Genomic DNA, 22242 nt, shown 5'->3' on the forward strand with positions numbered 1-22242 from the left:
AACTCGCGAGATCCCTGCAACGGCGATTGGGGTTTATTTCTGAGAGTCATTAATTTGACTCTAAATACTGCTAAATACAGATAATGTTATTTGAACGGCCACTACGATTTGGTGGAGGGGGGGGGGCAAAACCTTCATGCAGTCTAGCCTCTGTAAAATGTACTTTTCCCATACATCATGCTCTCTTCTCACAATGTACGTGTATATTAGCGTCAAGGCGTGGTAGTTTTACAGGAAATGATCCAAGCGCTAGACTTAAAGAAATCGAGGCAATCTCTCACAGTGATATGTGATCCGGTTGAATTAATGCAATCAAATCAAAATCGAAGGTAACCTGTCTAAAATGTATGTAACATCCATTAATGTATTGCTGGTGGTGCTTGATAGGTGTAAATAGGTATATCGTAACTCCTGCTAGTGTTTGCATGAGAAGGCAAAAACATGAGACTGGGATGGGTGCGTCAGCGACAATACCTATTGTCTATGTCCAAACCAGTTTGGTCTGCCTCCCGTACATATACACTTGTACTAAGCTCCACACATGCAGCTACCAACCGATATTAGACTTGTTGGTGGGTGACGCTTTTAAGCGCTGAACCGTTAAGTAACATGAAGGTAAAGTGACCCCCCCCCCCCCCCACACCAACGACACAACCACCAGTGTTATATAAACCAAGGTCTGTATAGGTATGCATATACACATAAGGTGGCTGAGATAAACGTCTTGATCACTCAAGAAAAAAAAACGTCTCTCGGTCATTTACCACGTGCAAGCTCTTTTTGGAATGCTAACTGTTCTCAGTCAAGCAGTGGTCCACGTAATCTCATCTATCTGATCATCGCAAGACCACAAAGTATGCAGCACTGCCACGAGTTTGTTGTGAGTAATATTTTGTTTTTCTGAATTTCATATGATACTGGTGTTGTTATAACAGACTTGGTGCACATATGGTTGGGTATCCGGGTGGTTAAAAAATCTGCCGCGATGATCGTAACGTGTAGATCCTAATAATGGAACTATCTGTGGAAATAAAATTCATGTTAGACAAAGATTGCTCTGACGTTAGGTTTGGTACAAATTTTTGGGGTTTGGGGCCATAGATGGCCGAACAAAATTTTGCCAAAGCTGACGTCAGAGCAATCTCGGAATAAATGCATGTGTATCTTCGAAGTTGCACGAATCTCTCCGAAACGAATTTGTTGCACATTTAGCAGGCTGTGTATTCTAAGTCGCACGTATTATTACGGCTGCAGTTTCTCCGACAACTCTGATGATGGAAAGAGTTACATATCCGAAAGTTTGCTTATTTGTGAAGAAACAATTCAGTTACAACGTGATTCTTGTCGTGTTGTTGATGGAAACATCGATCCATACTAGTATCTACACGAATCAAAGCATTCTAGAATCCCAACTCCAACAAATGTCCAGCAAGTTAAATGATGGTTCCGTTAACGGAATATAAACATCACAATTTCTGATGATACCTTTTATACAGTTTCAATGACACGAAGTACTGTAGTTCACCTGAAGAACATTGGCAAATTTTCCTATGTATGACCGCATATATATATAAAGGCCTACAGGTATTGCTGTACAGCTCGACTGCCCGGCCTTCAGCTCATATAGATTGGCAGAAGCATTACTTATGGATAACAATTCCTGGATTTATTGTGTTGGTGACGTTTCGATGTGGGTTCTTACATCGTTATCAAACCATATGAACATACAGAGATACAAGACAACATATATACAGTAAGAGAGTGAGTGGTGTCAACACCAGGCAACAATGTAACATAGATAGTAACTTCAGGGTTAATGGCTTCAGGGTTTAAGGCGGTCACTGTCTAGTCTGATGAGGTCATTGTAGGCGCTCGTTAGGTGGTACCCGCTGTCTCGGTTAAGCTGTGGATTGTGTCGTCGGATCATGATGGCTTCCAGCAGTTTCCTTCTTTTATAGTCTGACTGGTTGTTTTGTAGGGTATGAATTGTGTTCCATTGGAGTTGGTGTTCTGGATGGGCTCTGATGTGGTCACTGAGGGCTGATTTTCCATCTAATTTTTCTACTGAGGCCTTGTGCTCTGCAATTCTGATATTGAGTGGTCTACCGGTTTCTCCAAAGTATTGCTGTTGACAATCACAATTAATGCAGTACATATTTGGTTTTTGCTTGGGTGCTTTGATGAGAATGTCGCTGATTTGGTGTCGGATGTAATCAACATTACCTCCAGGGGCGAGTTGTTGAAGACCTTTTTCTATAGCTCACACAAAATCATCTCTGGGGATTTTGTCCTGAGTAGGAATATAGTTCAAACCCTTAGCCAGTAATGTCGCTTCATTGGGTGTGAGGGTCCGACTGCTTAGATTGATGACGGTTTTGCTATTGTGACTCCTGGGCCGTTGAGTACTCTCTCTGTTAGTGTGCTTAGACAGAAGTTCAAACTTTCTTTTTTGAGATCCTTTAATTTTCTGGTCAAGCCGTTGGTTGCTGTTTGTTTGTGCCTGTCGTAATGATTTGTAATGATGATCACTTAAGGTCGACCTTAGTTTCTCCTGCAGCTGGGTAATGGTGGTTAAGGTTCTTGCTTTGGTGTTCCGGTGATGTTGTATATACTGTATATATCTCTTACTGTATATATGTTGTCTTGTATCTCTGTATGTTCATATGGTTTGATAACGATGAAAGAATCTACCTCGAAACGTCACCAACACAATAAATCAGGAGATACTTTATACACCCTGGTTCACAGCAGTTTTTTCTCCCATCACATTAATTCGAGTCGGATAGCAACAATAAACTTTTGTGTTCGTTTTGTGTAGTGGCGTAGTGTTCAGAATACCTAGATAAGCTTATATTCCAGTCGTAACTAGGCAATATAAACTTACATATTCATAGCTTCGAGCATCAGGGTTCCTCAGCCGTGAGGAGGTGATAAATAATATTTAGGTAAATGAGCGAAATGTTGATTTTTACCGATTTCTGAATTATAAAGTACTAGAGGACAATGAAAATATCATATTCCGGTTGCTTTTCAAGAAATAAATTCTTAGTTATAAGTCATATTTTTCATTATTCATGCTAAAATATAATTAAAGTCCCATGTCGCCTGGTTAAATTCGGTTTGTTTTCACCCCTTTTCCCAGTGAAATGTCTTTACTTGACACATTTTGATCACTTATCACCATTACAAAAATATGACAATATATTAACATATTACTGAAGCCCGTTTTCGCTCTCTTGCCAGGTGGACCATCGTCCTTGCTTGATTCTGTATGTCAATGTACTCCGAGGACGGAAAATAACTAAAGGGTGGGGCGATATGGGTGAGTCATTTGTTTTAATTATTTATTCATTACAATCGGTTGACGTCAATGTTTCGCTATATAGTATCTTTAATTTTATATGGGCTACTTGGGCTCTAGATTTTAAGATAGGATTCATTAACGCCATCAAGCATTTTAAAATTCAGTTTACAACACTTGACAGACTTGACAAAAAGGTGATATCAATTCCAAAACTTGTCCTTAAGACAGGTAACCTAACTCTACATTGTCATATATGGATGCTATCCTGCAAAATAATTACAAAATGAAGTTTAGCTAAAACCAAAATACATAGGTCTTGCTTGACGTGTTTTGACTTTAATTGTTAAGTATCAGGGAGAAGTACATTCTCAGTGGAAAATCATAAAAACTACAGACATATAATACATACAACCAGAGGGCCGTTGACAACTTCCCGCATCACCTGAACCAGTTCTGGAGTGTGCTTCAGTTTTCTTGCACTGGCAGAGAGCCATGTTATTTTCATGGGATTTTCAGAGGATACGTCGTACGGTTAGAAATTATTTCTAAATGGGTGTGGTATAGATGAGGGTATCGTTCAGTCACAAACAGGGTGTAAGCTACACGTGGGTGTAAATCCGTTTGTAGATTACACGTAAGTTCGAGGGCATCTTTTTTTTTATTTGATAAAATTGACTCATGACTCATATTTTCAGTTGACACACCTGACCCGTACATTGAGCTGAAGATGCGCAAAACTCCGGACGCCAAAAGAAGAACAGCCACAAAAACTAACGAGATCAATCCCGTGTGGAACGAGAATTTCCGTTATCTCCTCGTTCCACGAGAAAAGAACATACTTCGTAAGTAATTAATACCTTTCACCAAAGGCTACAGTCGAGTTTCCATTACACGCCTAACAAGGATTTGGGAAGATTTGTAAACACATTTGATAAAAACAATCTGTATTTCATTGCAGATATTAACCTAAAAGACGACAACTACACGATGGATGAGACAATAGGAAGTGAGCAGATCAACATAAACAGCCTGGAAAGGAACAAGTGGATCAAGAAGACCGTTACTTTTAACAAGGTTTGTTGTTTATATGGAAATTTTCTTAACAAGAGTAACATGCAAGTTCATCATGTGGAACGTTAAAAGATGCTATAATAAAATAATGCTATCCGTTTGTTTGTCACTTTCTACATTTTTTGGCCAAACCACGATGGTGTCTCGATCTGTTTATCAAACTGGTCTGACCGAAACATCCCTGTATATGGAGCCTTGGTGGAAACAAACGGTCAACGTCATTGTTCGTGGAGCCTTGGTGGCAACAAATGGTGACGGTAACAAATGGTCACCGTCTCTTCCACCACGAATTGGCACGTCACATTTGGGACAATATATATATGGTGTGCACATGTGTGCGTCACTTGTGGGACAATATATATATGGTGTGCACATGGGCAGGTCACATGTGGGGCAATATATGTGGTGTGCACATAGGTACGTCACATGTGGGACAATATATGTGGTGTGCACATAGGTACGTAACATGTGGGACAATATATATGGTGTGCACATATCTGCGTCACATGTGGGACAATATATATATGGTGTGCACATGGGCACGTCACAGACAATGGTGGATTTATCCGGACTTTATCCAGTTCCCCATTACACATAAACTTGACCACCATACTAACGGCAAAATGTTCTTAAGAATGGCATAAAACACAATCAAATAAATAAACTGCTGTCCTGTGATAATAATGAATTCGTATTTATTTCTTCGATACTTTTAGGTCTCTGAAATTGATATGGAATTAAAGACAGAAACAGAGTAAGTATTTTTAAGTTTAGAAATATATTGGATATACCATTTTGGTTGAAAATGCATGTATGTATTCCCAAGACACAAAAGAAGTGTGATTGTTACAAAAATAAAACGGAGATACTAATGAGAAAGAACACCCATTAAAACCCATTAATATTTGTCGCTGTTGTTGTTGACACGTTCCCTTAAATATAGATATTGTTAAAAATGAGAATTTAGTTTTCGGTTATCTCAAAGCTTTCCAAATTGTGTAAGGTAGCTTACAGGGTTTTCTTTTCAGTACGCAACCCAATTTACGCTACAGTGTGGATTTGTGTGAAGAAGAAATGAATTATCTTAAGGCCAGGAAGGTGAAAACTTTGAGAGGAATGGGCTGTTTACTTGGCGGAAGGGGGCCGAAAACCATTGAAGAGGTACATGACGATTTTGTATGTTATAACGTGATTAAATTCAATTACAAGTTGTCCAAGGAAATTCTGATCGAGTGTAACATATAGCGCGTCACTGATTGTTTTCATTATGGAGCTTGTAAACGCGCATGCGGGTAATTTGTAATATAAGCCAATCAGAATTAACTGATATCAACGCTTTCCCGCTCAACAATATTTACTGTTGTGACATTTTCAGCTGTAGGCCTTAAACTGTCTTCCAGGATGTCAGTCACACGCCAGTAAAACCTGACACTTTGTCCTTGTACTAGACAACTCCGCTCAGTAATATAATGCTGCAAAACAACAGGTCATGTAACCTGGGTATAGTTCATTCAGAACAGACCACACGCCTTCATGTGAATTGTCTTCAAATGACAGAAGTGACACATGAACAGCGGTCTACATGTCTGATTATCTGCAAATATAGTTTGGGACAATTCTTATCGAAACAGCCCCAAATGTGTTGGACTCACGGCAAGGAACATTTACCGCTGTTCACAGGCGCATTAAATCTTACCTCTCAGTTCAAATTAACGACTTATTTGTTTTTTTTATAATACCCAGATTCCCGACATAACATTTTAAAAAAAAAAAAAAAAAAATTTTTGTATTTTGAGAGTAAAACTCCACGTGACTTCCCTGGCCAAGAGCAAAAGGCACGTTAAGCCACTCAGCCAGCAAGGTTCTTACATTGATAATACTTAATCAATCTATAAATCGATCGTTATATTTCAGGTGCCGACTGTAGCCGTGCTGGGGTCAGGTGGGGGTTTCCGGGCTATGGTGGCCTATAGCGGTGTCTTCAAAGCTCTGCAAGAAACAGGTGTGCTGGACTGTGTCACTTATACATGTGGACTGTCGGGGTCATGTTGGTAAGATCTTATAACTTTACGCTCAGCCGACTACTTTAATATTTCATTTTTTTTCTCCTTCGTTCTCAAAATGGGTTTTTTGTATGTAATGAAATGTAACATTTATATAAAAGTGATCTCTGGAGAAAAATTGCATTTGCTGACTCTTGGGCACATGTAAATGATCTTCGACAGAAGTTGAAGGCAGTTAGGATAACTCTGAAATGTGAACATATGCAATTCTAAGTGCAAAGATGAGCTTTGTACAAGTCCTACATGTTGTGAAGAATAATGTCTGTACACACTTTGACGTGCACTGGAATGTTTTCAGAATTAACCGATGAGCAAAGGTTCTTGCGCGGCTTTCAGACTTAACGCGTCACCCCTCCAGTGATCCACAGATATGTTGTCAGGGTCACCGTGACCGCATATCTGTTTGTCTGATAAGCCATTAAACCTTAACCAACTGAAAAGCAAATGTGTAATATGAAAAGGGTGAATTGACCTTCGACACCCTAGACCTGAATACGTTCCTGTGGAAAGTAGCCCGCTTTGAAGTTTACGTCACGACAAGCAGTAGCATGATCACGATTTTAACTGCTCGATCTATTCAATATGTTAGGAGGTGCAAAAGACGAAATGGGCGAATATCACGTTCTGCAATTAACATTCTTAAACGAGCTTTTGTAACTTCGTGGCTAAAGAGTCAAAACAAGTCGAAATGAGTATGTGTTGATATGTGTGAACAGTATGAAAATCACAAACTGGCGGCGGTTAATATGGCCTTCCTGCTTTGATACATACTTTTTCCTGCTCGGTTTGTGTAAATGTTGGTTTCCAGTGTCAGTCACAGTGTTATTTGACAAAATCTTTGCTCACCGTGCTAAATGTCCGTGTTGTTCCGAAACGTGTTCGGTGTTAGCCACTCAACAGCTTCGCGTTTGAATGAGGTTTTGAATAAAAAGGACTATACCGGATAAGGGCAAGATTTTTGTTTTCACTTTAATATAGCCCAAATAATTACCTTCACAAAATATCAGCCTTGGCTGTTCACGTGTTACCATTATAAATCGGTTATAATACTCTAAAATTTTAAAAGTAGGTCGCATTATAACTTTTTCAAACTATAGAAACATTTTAACACTATAAATAGTACAGATACGAGTCATTCACTGAAAGGCAGTAATTTGAGCCATGTAAATACTGTTATTGTTAAATGCAGATAATTTGATTTGATTTTTGCCCAAAATCTCGGGTATACTCTCTTTAATTAATTTAATTAATCATCTTAATGTTTAATATTGTTGTAGAGTTCTTCGGTTTAATTGAAAGACATTTTTCCTCATATTAAATTGTCAGGTTATTATCGACATTGTACTCGCATCCGAAGTGGCCAAAGTTGTCTCTGAAAGAATTTCAGGAAGAGCTAAAACAGAACATTGACGCGAGTTTGATTAACTTGATGGGAATGCAGCAAGTAGGTCGATACATCAGCGCCATGATTGAAAAATGGAACAACGGCCAACCAATCAGCTTCACGGATTTCTTTGGCCATCTGGTGGGAGAAACACTAATTAAAGATGTAAGTAACAGAGAGGCCATTGATTTTGGATTGGGTGGTCTGATATGTAAAACCAGCTTTGTTTAATGTTATGGGCATAGTTACAATTTTGAAAACGGTTGTTTGAAAGTATATTTTGATGGGGTTTATTGATGATACTAACAAACTGGTCACCTTAGAAAAAACCTTCATGACTTTGCTTTCTAATTCGTTACATTTTTTAGTCTATCCTGTGTTAAATATCCCTTCTGTACAAGATTTTGGATAGTTGGTTAGACTGACAAACTAAGACTCTTACCAGGCATGTACTTGGCACTCGAGAGAAGGAATTGTGATAAGCCTATAGCGTTAATATCATTGACCTCGATGTATTCTTTGGTCTTTCAGAGAAAAGCTTGTACACTGACAGATCAACAGATAAAAATCGTAGACGGTAACATCCCAATGCCTCTGTATACGTGTGTACACGTGAAGAAGAATGTTTCTGCCAGAGATTTCCAAGGTAAGACAAAAAAGGATGCAGGGTCTCACGACAAGCTAGGCGGTTCACGCATGGGCTCCGTGAGATGGTTACTTCAAATCAGGTCAAGCCCGAAGGCAGTCTTGCCCATGAAAGACGTGATAAGCCAAGATCGTGTTTGAATGAATGAATGAATAAATGAATGGATGCTAGGGATTTAACCTCGGTTTAACAATGTTTCGACCGTACGACGACGAGGAGTAATTGGGTCTGTGTACATATACTGTGTCTTCTTGTGGCATGACGCCATAGTGCTGCAGCCACTGAAGTGTTATGTCGAAGACACCTGACACGACATCCCACCCAGTCATATTATACTGACACCGGGGCAGCCAGTCCTGCTTCAGGGCTGAGTGCTGAGCGCCAGGTGAGTCAGCAACCAGTACCAAGTCTTTGGTATGACCCGACCCGGATTTGATCCCGGATCTCCCGACTTCGGGCAGGAAGCCCTAACCATTAGGCCACCGAATCGGTCTATTGTATCTGGTGGCATGCCTTCCGGTGAGACAGCACTATAACTACATCGGCCATTAGAATGACCCGATACAAGGCGACGCTTAAGAAGTTTTATGGCAGCAGCCCTCATCGCCAGTAATTTCCACTGGGATATTATGTTGACTACATTACAATACCAAGGCATGTTACTTTGCAGAATGGATTGAGTTCAGCCCTTTCGAGATAGGAATGGCGAAGTTTGGATCGTTCATGAAGAGCGAGTATTTCGGCAGTAAGTTCTTCATGGGCAAGTTGGCGAAGAAGTACGACGAACCCCCACTCCACTTTTTACAAGGTCAGTCCTATGGTTTTGTTTTCAAAATCTGAAGTTATTCTGGAGTGTATTTTAACCTTGTAAAAATGTTGAAAGGTTCTGATCCCATGGGGTTGGGACAAAGCGAGCCCGTCAGGACACCTATATCAGCAGTTGTTTGATGTCATTATTTCTTCTCTCTACACTAAAAAAGAATGAATCTGTTAAATTAAACAGAAAGTCTGTTGTCTGAGTGATGCGAGAATGTGATGCGAGAATTGTCATTTCGACAAATTGTTCTGTTAAATATAACACACATATTCTATTACTTCAACATATAGATTCTATTAGACTGACACGATATTATGTTGAAAATGGCACATTATTATGTTATAATAACAGAATACATTCTAGCATAACTCAGACAACAGACCTTCTGTTGAAATTAACAGATAAATGTTTGGGCGTATATTTATGGGATTTAAAGTATTACAAGGTTTGGCGACAGTGTGGTAGGGTTTGAACAGAGAGCACAGTATCACAAAGTCATGTTTGTGTGCTTCTGGGATAGATACATTTCTGGATGGTATTTCCCCAGATTTTTCAGATTGGGATCTTTGGACGGGCTTTCCCAGTTTTCAAAGACAGTGTTGTTCATTATGCCAGTTGGATTCTTACTATGTAGCGTTTTAAATGTTGTCTGCCTTTCTTCATTGGCACTAAAATTCACCGGAAACCTCACAATAAATGTCTTGCTCAGTTTTCCAGACAAAACTGGAATTGACTATTGTCATAATCAAACAACAAAGTTATTCACTTCATTACCCCATTTGGATTTCTACACTATAATACTGGCCGTCGTCGCATATGCGAAATATTATTGTGTATTGCGTAAAACACCAATCAAATAAAATAAATATATCTTTTCTGTAAACTACGTAACAGCATATTTTCCATCTTTTGTCGCAGGTATTTGGGGCAGCGCTTTCTGCATCATGTTTAATCGACTATTTGATGACAATCGAAACATGGACCCCGTGGAGATTGTCAGACGAGAAATGAGTAAGTCCCTGAGCAATGTGCACACCACTTGCCGGGCCTTAAAAACCACAATATTATCATTTTAACTGAAATAAAGAGATACTGAAGCTAATATTCTTAACCGTCAGTAGAAGTCATACAAAAGTTTTTGGTACCAAATTGCTGTCATACTGAAAAGATGATTTCGTCTTGTGATTAGTGGCATTATCGGGTGCAATCTTTATGATAGGAAAGAATTTACGATTATTCCTATTTTGATAAATTGCTAAAAAAAATGAAGGCTAAACTCTAAATGTACATATCGTAATATTGTAATGCAGAAAAGAAAATTAAAGAAGAATCGGTGCTGAGTGACGGAAGCGAAGATGAAGACGATGATGACGACGATGATTTTGATAATCACGATAACTGTCATCATGATAATTGTGAAGAACAAGGAGTGGAAAAAACGGTCGCGGACAAAGGATTCTGGATGAACTGGTTTAAGAGACTAGTAGATAGGTAATATAATGAATTCTCTTTGCAATTTACTCCTCTAATTTAGTCACACAGCAAATACTGTCACTATCCAAGCCCTTCAAAAATTCACTCCACTTCTCTTCATCTTTTAGCGCGACTCATGAAGGATATTGGGTTTGCTTGCTTGGACAAACAGATAAGACAATATAGCTTTACGGCAAGGATTTTTTGTTTGAATTTTCTGGCGAGATTTCAATGTTACTGTCACTTTCAAAAAAAAAGTTTTCTGCACGCGCTTTATAAAGCCTGTTTAACTTGTTAACGAAACTTCAGTGATATTTTTAATGGTCGAACTGTGTCATTGTTTAGTCGCCTTAAAACTAATTGACGATCTTAAACATGATGTTTTCCCAAAACCAATATTTCTTGCATAACAAATTAGAAAAGATGATTTTTCTTACGGTTGACAACAACCGTATAGTGACGTCATATTTCTCATGAAAAGTTTAGAAGTATTACTTGTTTATTTCAGTTGAATTTGAAAATAAAAATGTTGAAGTGAAACAATTTGTTGTCTTACTGTGAACCAATTGCTAAAATCAAAATCTCATGAATATCGTTTTCCGTTTTCAGCAAGAGATTTCAGCTTCTGAGCTCGCGCACTGGCCGCGCAGGTGTGATACACAACTTCCTGAGAGGGATTTCGTTACTACCTAAAGGAAAAGAAACTAAAACCCCCAAAGAAACAGATTCTGGTGAGAAGACATTAATTATTCCGGTAATCAACAGAGACGTTTGCAGTTTATTCACTACATTATTGCAATATATGAAAGAAGTACAGGACAAGTTCGAAAAGGTGTTTAAAAAGACAAAAATGTTGCATGCGGTATTTAGCCCAGTCCTTTATTTCGGAGGTGTTCTTTCCCCGTTTCGAAACTTTTTCGAAACAGTTGTATGAAGGCGGTAAAGCTAAAGAAAAAAGCATTAAAATCACTTCTGGTGCAATTAATTTCAGTTGATTCAGCAAGAGCTGGATTTGAACGCTGACCTAATTACCTGCATGTCAGAGACAAATGTACAGCTCCAGACTTCTTTGTTAAGTTTGACCCTCCCCCCCCCCCCACACACACACATCCCAAGCATTATTTGACAATATATAGGACACAGACGTGGAAATAGTATTTACATAAAATAAGCCAAAAATTTAATAATTTTTACAGACGATTCATACGAAGGAATCAGAGTGTATTCCACCCACGTGAAGAAACAATTCGTCGTGGACGCAGGGTTAACTTTCAACTCCCCGTACCCTCTCGTGCTGAGGCAAGCCCGCGGGACAGACCTCATCCTGTCGTTTGACTTCAGTGGTAGACCCAGCGATGACAGCGAGCCGTTCAAGGTAAATTAATTCCTCGTAAATAACCAATCAGCTGTCTGGTGTCAATTTCACAACATCCATTTATGACCTAATCTGAATTTAAAACTAAATCTAATCTGAATTTGGGGGCTCGACACACGTGTGTTGAAATGGTCAAATTTTAAATTCTAGGACCAAACATAAGATCTAAAATCGTACTTTAAGTTTGACAGCCCCGGGCGATGTTACATGTACATTGTTACTTGCCGGCATTCCCTGTTATTCTTAACTATCCGGCTTATTTTAGTAACTGCTTTCTTTAGATCGGTATCATCGTGTTTTCCATGGTTTCCGAGGTTGTAAAACAAATTTGCCTTGCTTGACGAATGCGCTGATGATTTTTTTCCAGGAAATAAAACTGGCTGAAAAGTGGGCTAAACAGAACGGCCTTCGTTTCCCACCCATCGACACGAGTGTGTTTGAGAAAGAAGGGATGAAGGAGTTGTACATCTTCCGTGATCCCAACGACCCTAACTGTCCCATAATACTTCACTTCGTCCTCGTGAATCTTGACTTCCGGAAGTACAAGAAGCCAGGTGAGTTGCAAGCATTTCAAGGCGCAGTTTCAAAACCGACCTTGGGCAGGGAACATTCCTGCGCTGTCACTGCTTGTGGTGCCTTGGTGACAATAAGCGATCTACAACGCTCGTGAGAACATTTGTGAAATCTAAAATTCGTCGAAGAAGACGCATCTGGTACTAGTGAGGTGTGCAAAGTCGTCATTCGTCATTACCTTACTTACGGTCGAAGATTTACGACGGGCAACTCTGTTTGCTCCACCCATAATATTGACAATCATCATATAAGTGAAAAACTCTTAAATGTGGCATTTAATGAAATAAATGAAACAAAGTAAATCAATACAGCCAGTCTAGAACACACTACCCACTGCTATACATGTTCTCTTACTTGTACATATATATTCCACGATTAGGGGTGCTAGAAAATTTTGATCATTTTGAGAGGCCCCTTTTAATCTGGGAAGTTTTGATTTCGTATTTTGCAGATGCCATGCTAACTTTTTGCCCTAAACATTTTCTTTTTCGTCACCAGGTGTCCCAAGGGAGACTACTGAAGAGAAAGAATTCGCGGACTTCGCCGTCTTTGACGACCCCGAAGCCCCGTATTCCACGTTTAACTTCACCTACACTCACATGGCGTTTGATCGGTTATCTCAGCTGATGGAATTCAATACACTCAACCACCTGAAGGAGATCAAAGAGGCCATTGCGGAGGCAGTCCAGAGGAAACGAAAATAATTCATTTCAATGAGATTAGAAACCAATCAAAATTGTGCACATAGAACATACGGGTCATATAGATCATGAAATGCGAAATCCCTCTTCTCAACGTACATGATTTTTAAATGATAGGATTTATGCTATTTTAGACGTTGCCAGCATAGTTTTACTGTTTGTTGAGAGCGGACAACACCGGAATCTCCTCTGCTCTTGTGGGTTTGATGGTAATAAGCGGTCGAGGGCGAACATAGATGGGCCATTATAATGTAGTCTTCCATGAAGTTTATTGAAGGTCTCTTGACTTCCATCTGTATGACATACTCGTGCCCACGAGCCTGCTGTATGTGAGAAAATCCGTGATCCGTACATAGTAAAATCCGAATCAGAAGCTTGTAAAAGGCTGGTGATTTCATGGTTGGGTATTTCCAACCATGAAACTGATCAAAATCGTATAAACGAGAGATTCTGGAATGTCGCGTTAACGCCACTCAAACAATCATTCATCAATTACACAGCCCTGAGTTCCGCCAGTCACCAGTAATATTATACTTTAAATGACTCATCCTGTCCCTCATCTTACACTCCTGAATTTGTACATTGATGTTATCGCAAATACTTGTATGTTAAAGGAAGGCATTCATTTCTGTGATATGTGCTATTGGTGCTGTGTCAACTTGTAAAATGTGTTAAATATTATATATATTTACGTATATATGTTTATTTTAAATTGTCTCATTACAATGGTCATCAAAGTTAAATATGTTTGAACATGGCGTGAACACCCATTGTACAATCATATCATTATATAAAAGAAATCACAAGTAATGCATAATTTTAACATTCAGTGAGTATTCCCGGTAATGATGTTTTTTTTTAATGTCATAACACGAGACAATATTTCTGTCATGTTTACGTAGAAATAGATGGCATTATCAGTATTATTTTATAGTTTGTTTGCCTCGTATAATTTTTTATATACCTGTCTACTTTTTTGGTTTGAACCATCATAAACTAATCAAGATTTGCAAATATATGTGTAGATACATTTACACTTCGATTGACTTCGCTTTCATCTTAAATGTTTTTAAAACAATTCGTTATTGGTTTCAGAAAACGACTATGCTATTCATTAACTAAACGAACAGATATAAACATGATTTTTTTTTAATTTTAAGATTTATTTATTTATTTATTTATTTGATTGGTGTTTTACGCCGTACTCAAGAATATTTCACTTATACGACGGCGGCCAGCATTATGGTGAGTGCAAACCGGGCACAGCCAGGGGGAAATCCACGACCATCCACAGGTTGCTGCAAGGCCTTTTGAATTTAAGATGAATGCATAAATAAATTATAATATCTGTAACTTGGTAAACACGAGGCCATACGGTATTGTTTTGTCATTTAGAGTGGCCTCCCCTTGTTGAAGTGGCACTCTGCATGTGAATGAGGGTAAAATCAAGCTAAGATGCAAACAAAAAGTACATTTTTATAAGGGCTAATCAATAATAAATAAATAAATAAAGTCACTTATGTTGACAGAAGAGCTGATAGAAAAGAGGGACTGGTTCTTTATTTTTTCAATCAAGGGCAAAAGTGTAATTAAACTTACAACAGATTCATTCAAATAGGCTCAGCCTGTTTGTTAGTCCAGTTCGTTTGTTTGAAAAAAAAATTGTTTAAAAAAATAAATTGTATTTGAAATACATCAAAGAAATCAGCCAACAAACTAGATATATACGTTGTCATTGTATATGTAGAAAGGTGATATATTGATAAAAATGAGATCTACAGAGGAGGCAGAGAATAAAAAAGTAGAAGTACACGTATGTGAAAACTTGCAACCTATTTCAAATGGATGTACGCAAATCAAACCATGTCAGAGCTAGTATTGTGGTTTGAAAACAAATCAAGTCTGGGCAGTAATGGCGGTTACATCTGGGCTCTCTGCGGTTGCTAATCAACCTTTAACTCGGTGAAGAAAAAATATAATTTTCCTGTTTGAGGCCAGCGAAAGGAATGTTGTGCAAGAATCTGTGTGACGAAACAGACATTCGTATATCAGCCGTCAACCATTCATTATGTTCTAGGTCAATAATCGCAAGGCAAATTCCCAAAAGGAAGTATAACACAAACCACCAAAGAATTAAGAAAGAAAGTAAAGTACAAAAATTGGACGTAATCATGCAAAGAGAAGCAGTCAACAGATTTCAATGATCTTGGAAAGACGCAAGGTATGTTCTAGGCGACTGCATGAAATCAGTATTCAAATCATGTACCAGGCTAAAATATAAGTTGTCGATAACAAAATATGAGCAAGAAGAGATAATGGAATACGAAAAGAAAACAGCAAGATCTCAGAGGATAACTAAAACCGCTCACAAGTGATACTGGCGTGGGTACGACTCCTAATCACACCATATCCCCTCTGAAGAATGTTTGGATGAAGGCTAGAGCTATTTGGGACTCGGTGTCCACCGTCTCTGCCCCTTCGCTTAAAACTGGTCAGAATGTTTACGCCGATAATATTGCGAAGGTGAATGTTTTAGCTTACCGATTTGCGTCGGTAGTAGTGAAAATTAGAATTGTAATTTTGTACGCCATAATACTGGGGTATAGAGACCCCCACTAATTGTCGTAATATCTTGTTTGATAACCTCGCAATAAATGTGGATTTTTCGCTGAGAGAACTGAAACAAGCTGTTCGTGAAACATAAATAGTTCTCCAGCCTCCCCCTGCACAAAGCCATCGTGGTCAAAGTTGACTGTTGATTGTTACTATGGCAACATGTGTTCCTAACACGTGACGCCAAGGTAGTTACAATCAATTTAGCCTGCGATCGCTTTGTGCAAGATGCCCCTAGAGAAGATTGTAACCGCAAGATTATGTTCGTCATCTAACAGACTCATTTCTACAGATTTTTCAACCTTGGTTAGACCCCAATGTCTACGCCTGAAGTCCGCGGGAAGGCTCTACTCATCCCTGTTAACCCCAGGTAAGTCTGCATCTGACCACTCATTATATCGTCCAATCTTTCTCACCAATACTGTATGTTAATTAACGGCAAGACTGGTGAACTGGAGAATTTGCCATCCGGAAGTTAATCCTAAAGTGAAAAACTGCCTCTTTACAGATGATATGGCCATTTGGTAGTGTATAGCCGCAATTTTAAAATGGACGAAGGGTGCATTGAGCAGGAAATGCAAGATAACAAACAAGACAAGCCCTGGTATTTTCACTTTCACTTACAAAATCAGAAGTCATGATTTTTACATGAAAACAGGTTGCACCGGAATTAAACTTGAATGACATTCTGTTAAAGTTTTTGCGTGGTTATTCGCAGATGTTTCCTGATGCAATTCGCTGTCTGGGTTCGCGAAAGGGCTCTGTGACTTTTACCCATACCCGAATTGAGATACTCATAGCATTTTAGGTTGTCTAATAATTTATCTGTATTTAGTTGTGAAAATTGGTTGATTTTCGCCCGCTTAAAGATTGGCTTTTAATGGTGTTCTTCGATGAATTAAGAACTTTGTGTACCAGAGGGAGTCACCAATTTTATGTTAAGTTCTCTAACTGATATGCAATTTGTTTTCAAGTGTTTTTTAAAAGTGTGTTTTGTCTGGGCCTCAGTACTGCCTCGTTTGGCGTTCAGTCCCTGAGAGGTTAGTATATTGTGACTAATTGGGGTGTCATACCTGACGCCTTCGGCATGATAGTTCTGTGGCGGTAGTGCTTTGCGGCATGGACTCGTGCTGTCACAAGACATCGTACACGCACACACACCTGATGACATTGTGGCATGGACTCGTGGTGTCACAAGAGATCGCACACGCACACACACACCTGATGATTCCTAGTCGACAGATGACTGAAAATTGGTAATTTCGACGCTAAAACCCAAGTATGCCTGCCTGCCTGCCTGCCTCCATCCACACACACACACACACACACACACACACACACACACACACATACACACATACACACATACATACATACATATCCGAGTTCCAGAAAATCAACATACCGACCGTTTGGCTAAAGATTCATCGTTACTCCCTGATGTGCTTGTTCACAATGTTGTGGGCAGGGCGGGTAAACAGACCCCATGTCCTGCAGCAAAAAGATTCGAAATAAGCGCATTGATGCTACAAATAAGGTCAGGAAGTTAAGCGAATCGCCAGTAGTAGGTGGACCCCAAAGCCTTTGCGAGGCATCTCAGACGTCAAATAGCTCGAAGTGGGTTGTCAGCATGAGTCAAATCTCCAATACCTCCTCACTCCCTAGTTCGTCAGAAATTTCGAATACTACGCCATCCTGCATTAAGGAGACGCAATCCAGTGGCGTGACGCCCTCCAAAGGTGCACTTGGTAAGAGCCCGTCCTTATGGGGTAGCACGTTCAGCCCTGACCCGTCTACAATGTCACAGTTAGACACTAGATATATTGCAGATTGTCTTGATCCTCAGGGAAGCTCTCAGTAATCTGATATGTCTAGGGCTGGCGGAGAATCCAATATGGAGGAATCTCTTTCGGAAATGGATGCACCCGAAGACTTGCCTGCCTATACCAATGGCAAGGGTGAGGTCTTGGTACCAGTCTCATCATCCCTGGGGTCGTATTATCGCACATTGCGACGCGATTCTAAAGTCGACAAGGTTAAAAGCAGAGGAAGTTGATAACGTTGTTACAGGAGGATTTTGCTGAGCGTAGGGCAGCGATGTATAAAAAGTCCACGAAAAAAAAACAAATAAATATTTATAATGGCTACTACAAAGATCTTACAGTGGAACGGTAGAGGATTGAGGTGTAACCTCGCAGAGCTCCAGGTGTTAGCTCAAGACCTCAATCCTATAGCTTTTAGCTTGCAGGAAACTCTAATGACTGATCCTAGTTATCAGTGTCGAGGTTATGTATCTCATCACGCTGTTGCCACGTCTACAAAGGCATCAGGCGGTTCTTCTCTTTTGATTAGGCAGGGCGTAATACACAAAAGACTGGGACTGAACACCGACTTGCAGGCGGTGGCGGTGCGTATCACACTGGGTATAGTATTAACAATCTGTTCTATTTATATACCACCTTCTTCTACTCTTCACCAACAAGAGCTGCAAACTTTATATGATCAATTACCTAAACCGTGTCTTCCTTTGGGTGACTTTAATGCCCACAGTGTTCTCTGGGGTGACTCTGAACGTAACCAGAAGGGCTCTGTATTGGAGGATTTTATATTTAATAACTCTCTATGCGTCTTAAATGATGGCACACATACTTACCTTCATCCTGCAAAGGGCACTTATTCGGTCCTTGATTTGGCTGATGCAGGGCTAAGGTCGGAATTTAGCTGGAGCGTCCATGATGATCTATGCGGAAGCTACCACTTCCCCACTATACTTTCCCTTGAGGAGCCGGTATCTTCCTCCCTTCCACCCTTTAATTATGATAAAGCAGGCTGGCCCCGCTTTGCTGTGCTGTGTGGTGAAACACTTACTAGCGACCTTTTTCTTGATGAAGTTGATCCTATCCAGTTATTCTCGGATCAGCTAATCGATATAGTCTCCAAATGTATTCCGAAATCATGTGCGGTTCCCCGTATTAAGAAACCGTGGTTCACGAAGGACTGTAAACGAGATAGGCGTTTCAGGAAACGTGCTGAGCGCGTGTAGCGATGTAGACCATCTCCCGGTAATTTATACGATGTTAGGCGTACTCGAGCTAAAGCCCGTAGGACTATCAAACAGTCCAAACGCGACTCTTGGAAACGTTATATTTCCAAGATTAACTATCGTACCCCTATGTCAAAAGTCTGGAATATGATCCAACGCATCAAAGGCAAGGGATCCAGTGTCACTGTCAATCATTTTAAAGACGGGAATAATTCTTTGACAGAAAAACTTGACATAGCCAATGGGTTGGGCGCTTCTTTTGCGTACCATTCGTCCTCAGATAATTACTTGCCTCAGTTCCAGCGTAACAAGGAACGGGCCGAGGCAAGTCCTCTTGATTTTACACCCTCAAATGAAGAATCCTACAATGCTACATTTTCTCTACATGAACTATCCGCATCCCTGAGCAAGGCCCTTGACTCAACTCCAGGACCAGATGATATCAACTATCAGCATTTACGACACCTTCCAGAATCTTCCTTGAGGGTGCTTCTTGAAATTCTTAATACCATTTGGATTTCCGGGAATCTTCCTGCCTCATGGCAAAACGCTATCATTGTCCCCATCCCAAAGCCAGGAAAGGATTCTACCGATCCAAATAACTATCGTCCAATTTCCTTAACCAGTTGTGTATGCAAGACTATGGAGAGGATGATTAACGATCGCTTAGTCTGGTTTTTGGAGACTAACGAGTTGATAAGCGACAGTCAATGTGGATTTCGAAAGAATCGCAGTACTGTTGATCACCTTGTTCGTCTAGAATCCTTTATTAAGAACGATATCGTTAATCGTGACCATGTCATATCTGTCTTTTTTGATCTGGAAAAGGCATATGACACTACTTGGAAATATGGTATTATGAAAGACATGAATGGATTTGGCCTTAGAGGTGGGCTTCCTGACTTTATTCGTAAATTCTTAGACCATCGACACTTCCAAGTTCGGGTTGGGGCTACCCTATCTGACTACTTTCAACAAGATCAGTGGGTTCCTCAAGGCAGCATTTTATCAGTTACTCTCTTTAACATTAAGATTAATAGCCTTGCCAGAGTTTTATCTCCTAGTATGAACACGTCCCTTTTTGTGGACGATCTTGGTATCTCTTGTCGAGGCAAAGGTATGCACACTATCGAGAGACAGCTGCAGCTTTGCCTTAACAAAAATTCATGCCTGGGCACTGGAGAACGGATTTAAGTTCTCCAAGTCGAAGACTAACTGTGTACACTTTTGTCGGAAGTACTTCCCCCATGAAGACCCCAAGGTATTTTTAGATGGATCCCCCATCAAGGTTGTGCCGGAGGCAAAATTCCTCGGGGTGATCTTCTTTAAGCACCTTACATTTAAATCTCACATTAATTATCTTAGAGCCAGATGCCTAAAGGCGCTTGATATTTTGAAGGTTGTCTCTAGTGCTCAATGGGGAGGGGATCATGAAACCCTACTTCAGCTCTATCGAGCACTGATTCGTTCTAAGCTAGACTATGCCTGCAGTGTTTATGGAGGTGCGTCACGCTCCCAGTTGAAGAAACTCAATACTGTACATTACCAGGCCCTACGGTTGTGCTTAGGTGCTTTACGTACCTCTCCTGTGAAGAGTCTGAATGTTGAGGCAAACGAGCCTCCTCTGGAGCTTCGAAGAACTAAACTATCTTTACAGCATATCACCAAGCTTAGAGCCAATCCATCCAACCCAGCCTTTGATTGTGTCTTCCATCCGGAGTTTGAAGACTGTGCTCAGAGGCCATTCATTGTTCCTCCACTGGGTGTCCGCATCCAGGAACATGTGCAAGCAGCTGGACTTGGGCTGGATACTATCGCCCCATACGCATCCAGGAAGATCCACCGTGGTTATGTCCTGAGCATCTGGTTGATACCTCGGCCTCCTCCCTGAAGAAATCTTCCACCAACCCTCTAGTATACCAACAGGAGTTTAGTAATATGTGTTTAAAGTATCCATTTTATCACCGTATGTTCACTGACGGTTCCAAGGATGATGATGGCGTGGCTTCTGCCGCAGTCCTTGGGCCCAGAACCATTTCAACTCGGTTTCTAAATTCCTGTTCTGTATTTACTGCGGAATCCAAGGCAATTTTGTGCGCACTCCGGTCCATCCCAGAGCTCGGAGGTAACAGATTTCTCATCTGCTCTGACTCCCTTTCCTGCCTCCAGGCAATTCGGGCTGGTTCGCCTGTACATCCAGACATTCTATCTATCAGGGAGATGCTCCAACGACTTAATGAAATTTTATCATTGTCTTTTGTTGGGTGCCCCGGCATATGGGTATTCCAGGAAATACTGCTGCAGATGAAGCCGCTAAGGCGGCTCTGCATTCCGTTACTACCCAAACTGACGTTCCATATTGGGACTTGCGTTCACTTATTTGCTCCTATATCAAGCTTTGTTTCAGGCTCAATGGGATGACCAGACAATCAACAAACTGCATGATATTCGTCAGTTTGTTTGTCCACCACCTTCCCTTTCACGGCATCGTCTCCGCTCTTGCATTTTGAGGCGGTGTCATACGGTCACACACGTGCTACGCATGGGTATTTGTTGAAAGGAGAAGATGCTCCTCATTGTTTTGCTTGTGATCAACGGTTCACAGTCAAGCACATACTGCTTGACTGTGGCCACTTTGCTCCTGCACGAAATTCCTCTTATCACGTGAACTCTCTTGCAGAACTTTTCAATTCTGTAGAAAGTGATACTATTTTTGATTTTCTCTCTACCATTGATATGGCAGGAAAGCTGTGATTTTAAACTACCGTCTGTGTTTGTTATGTGACTTCTGATGTCCTTTTTTTGACTGACTAGTAAATGACTTATCCGTAGTAGATCGACTACCTTACGTTTTATTGTCGCGATAAAAGTTAAATATTGTTGAAAGCGACGTTAAAACTTTCACTCACTCACTCACATACATACATATATACATACATACATACATGGATAGATAGATAGATAGATAGATAGATAAAAGATTTGATCCGTTTATTCGTCGGTCAGACTTTTGACATACTGTCCATAGACGTGGGTCGTGAACGTATCAAGGGGTCAACGTTTGCTGGACGTCTCGGTTATTGCGTACTGACACTTGTTTAACGTGTTGGCCCCGGTATTTATGTGGAAAGTTGCAAAATTACGGGAAAAACGGAAACATTCCAACAAGAAATTCACCG

The 22242-nt window shown here is 40.2% G+C and overlaps 1 protein-coding gene across 1 annotated transcript; it reads left to right on the top strand.

Moving 5' to 3' along the window:
- The first annotated feature begins 804 nt into the window (after window positions 1-804).
- On the top strand, window positions 805-13410 carry LOC135479848 (cytosolic phospholipase A2-like). The gene is made up of 16 exons (XM_064759751.1): window positions 805-880; window positions 3244-3322; window positions 4000-4146; window positions 4263-4378; window positions 5092-5129; window positions 5404-5536; window positions 6290-6426; window positions 7765-7987; window positions 8354-8468; window positions 9139-9276; window positions 10204-10296; window positions 10596-10776; window positions 11368-11489; window positions 11955-12133; window positions 12501-12687; window positions 13205-13410. Exons 1-16 carry the CDS (start codon window positions 857-859, stop codon window positions 13408-13410), a joined length of 2118 nt encoding a protein of 705 aa, XP_064615821.1. The 5' UTR covers window positions 805-856.
- The last annotated feature ends 8832 nt before the right edge of the window (window positions 13411-22242 follow it).

The sequence above is a fragment of the Liolophura sinensis genome, chromosome 12 (assembly GCF_032854445.1).
Source record: "Liolophura sinensis isolate JHLJ2023 chromosome 12, CUHK_Ljap_v2, whole genome shotgun sequence".
Classification (NCBI taxonomy): Eukaryota; Metazoa; Mollusca; class Polyplacophora; order Chitonida; family Chitonidae; genus Liolophura; species Liolophura sinensis.

Bases quoted from the DNA above. Each gene is read 5' to 3' on its own strand.
- LOC135479848 (XM_064759751.1), top strand. From the start codon at position 857: ATGCAGCACTGCCACGAGTTTGTT. The intron at 881-3,243 runs GTGAGTAATATT...CTCTCTTGCCAG, and splicing joins AGCACTGCCACGAGTTTGTT to GTGGACCATCGTCCTTGCTT. The intron at 12,134-12,500 runs GTAAATTAATTC...ATTTTTTTCCAG, and splicing joins ATGACAGCGAGCCGTTCAAG to GAAATAAAACTGGCTGAAAA.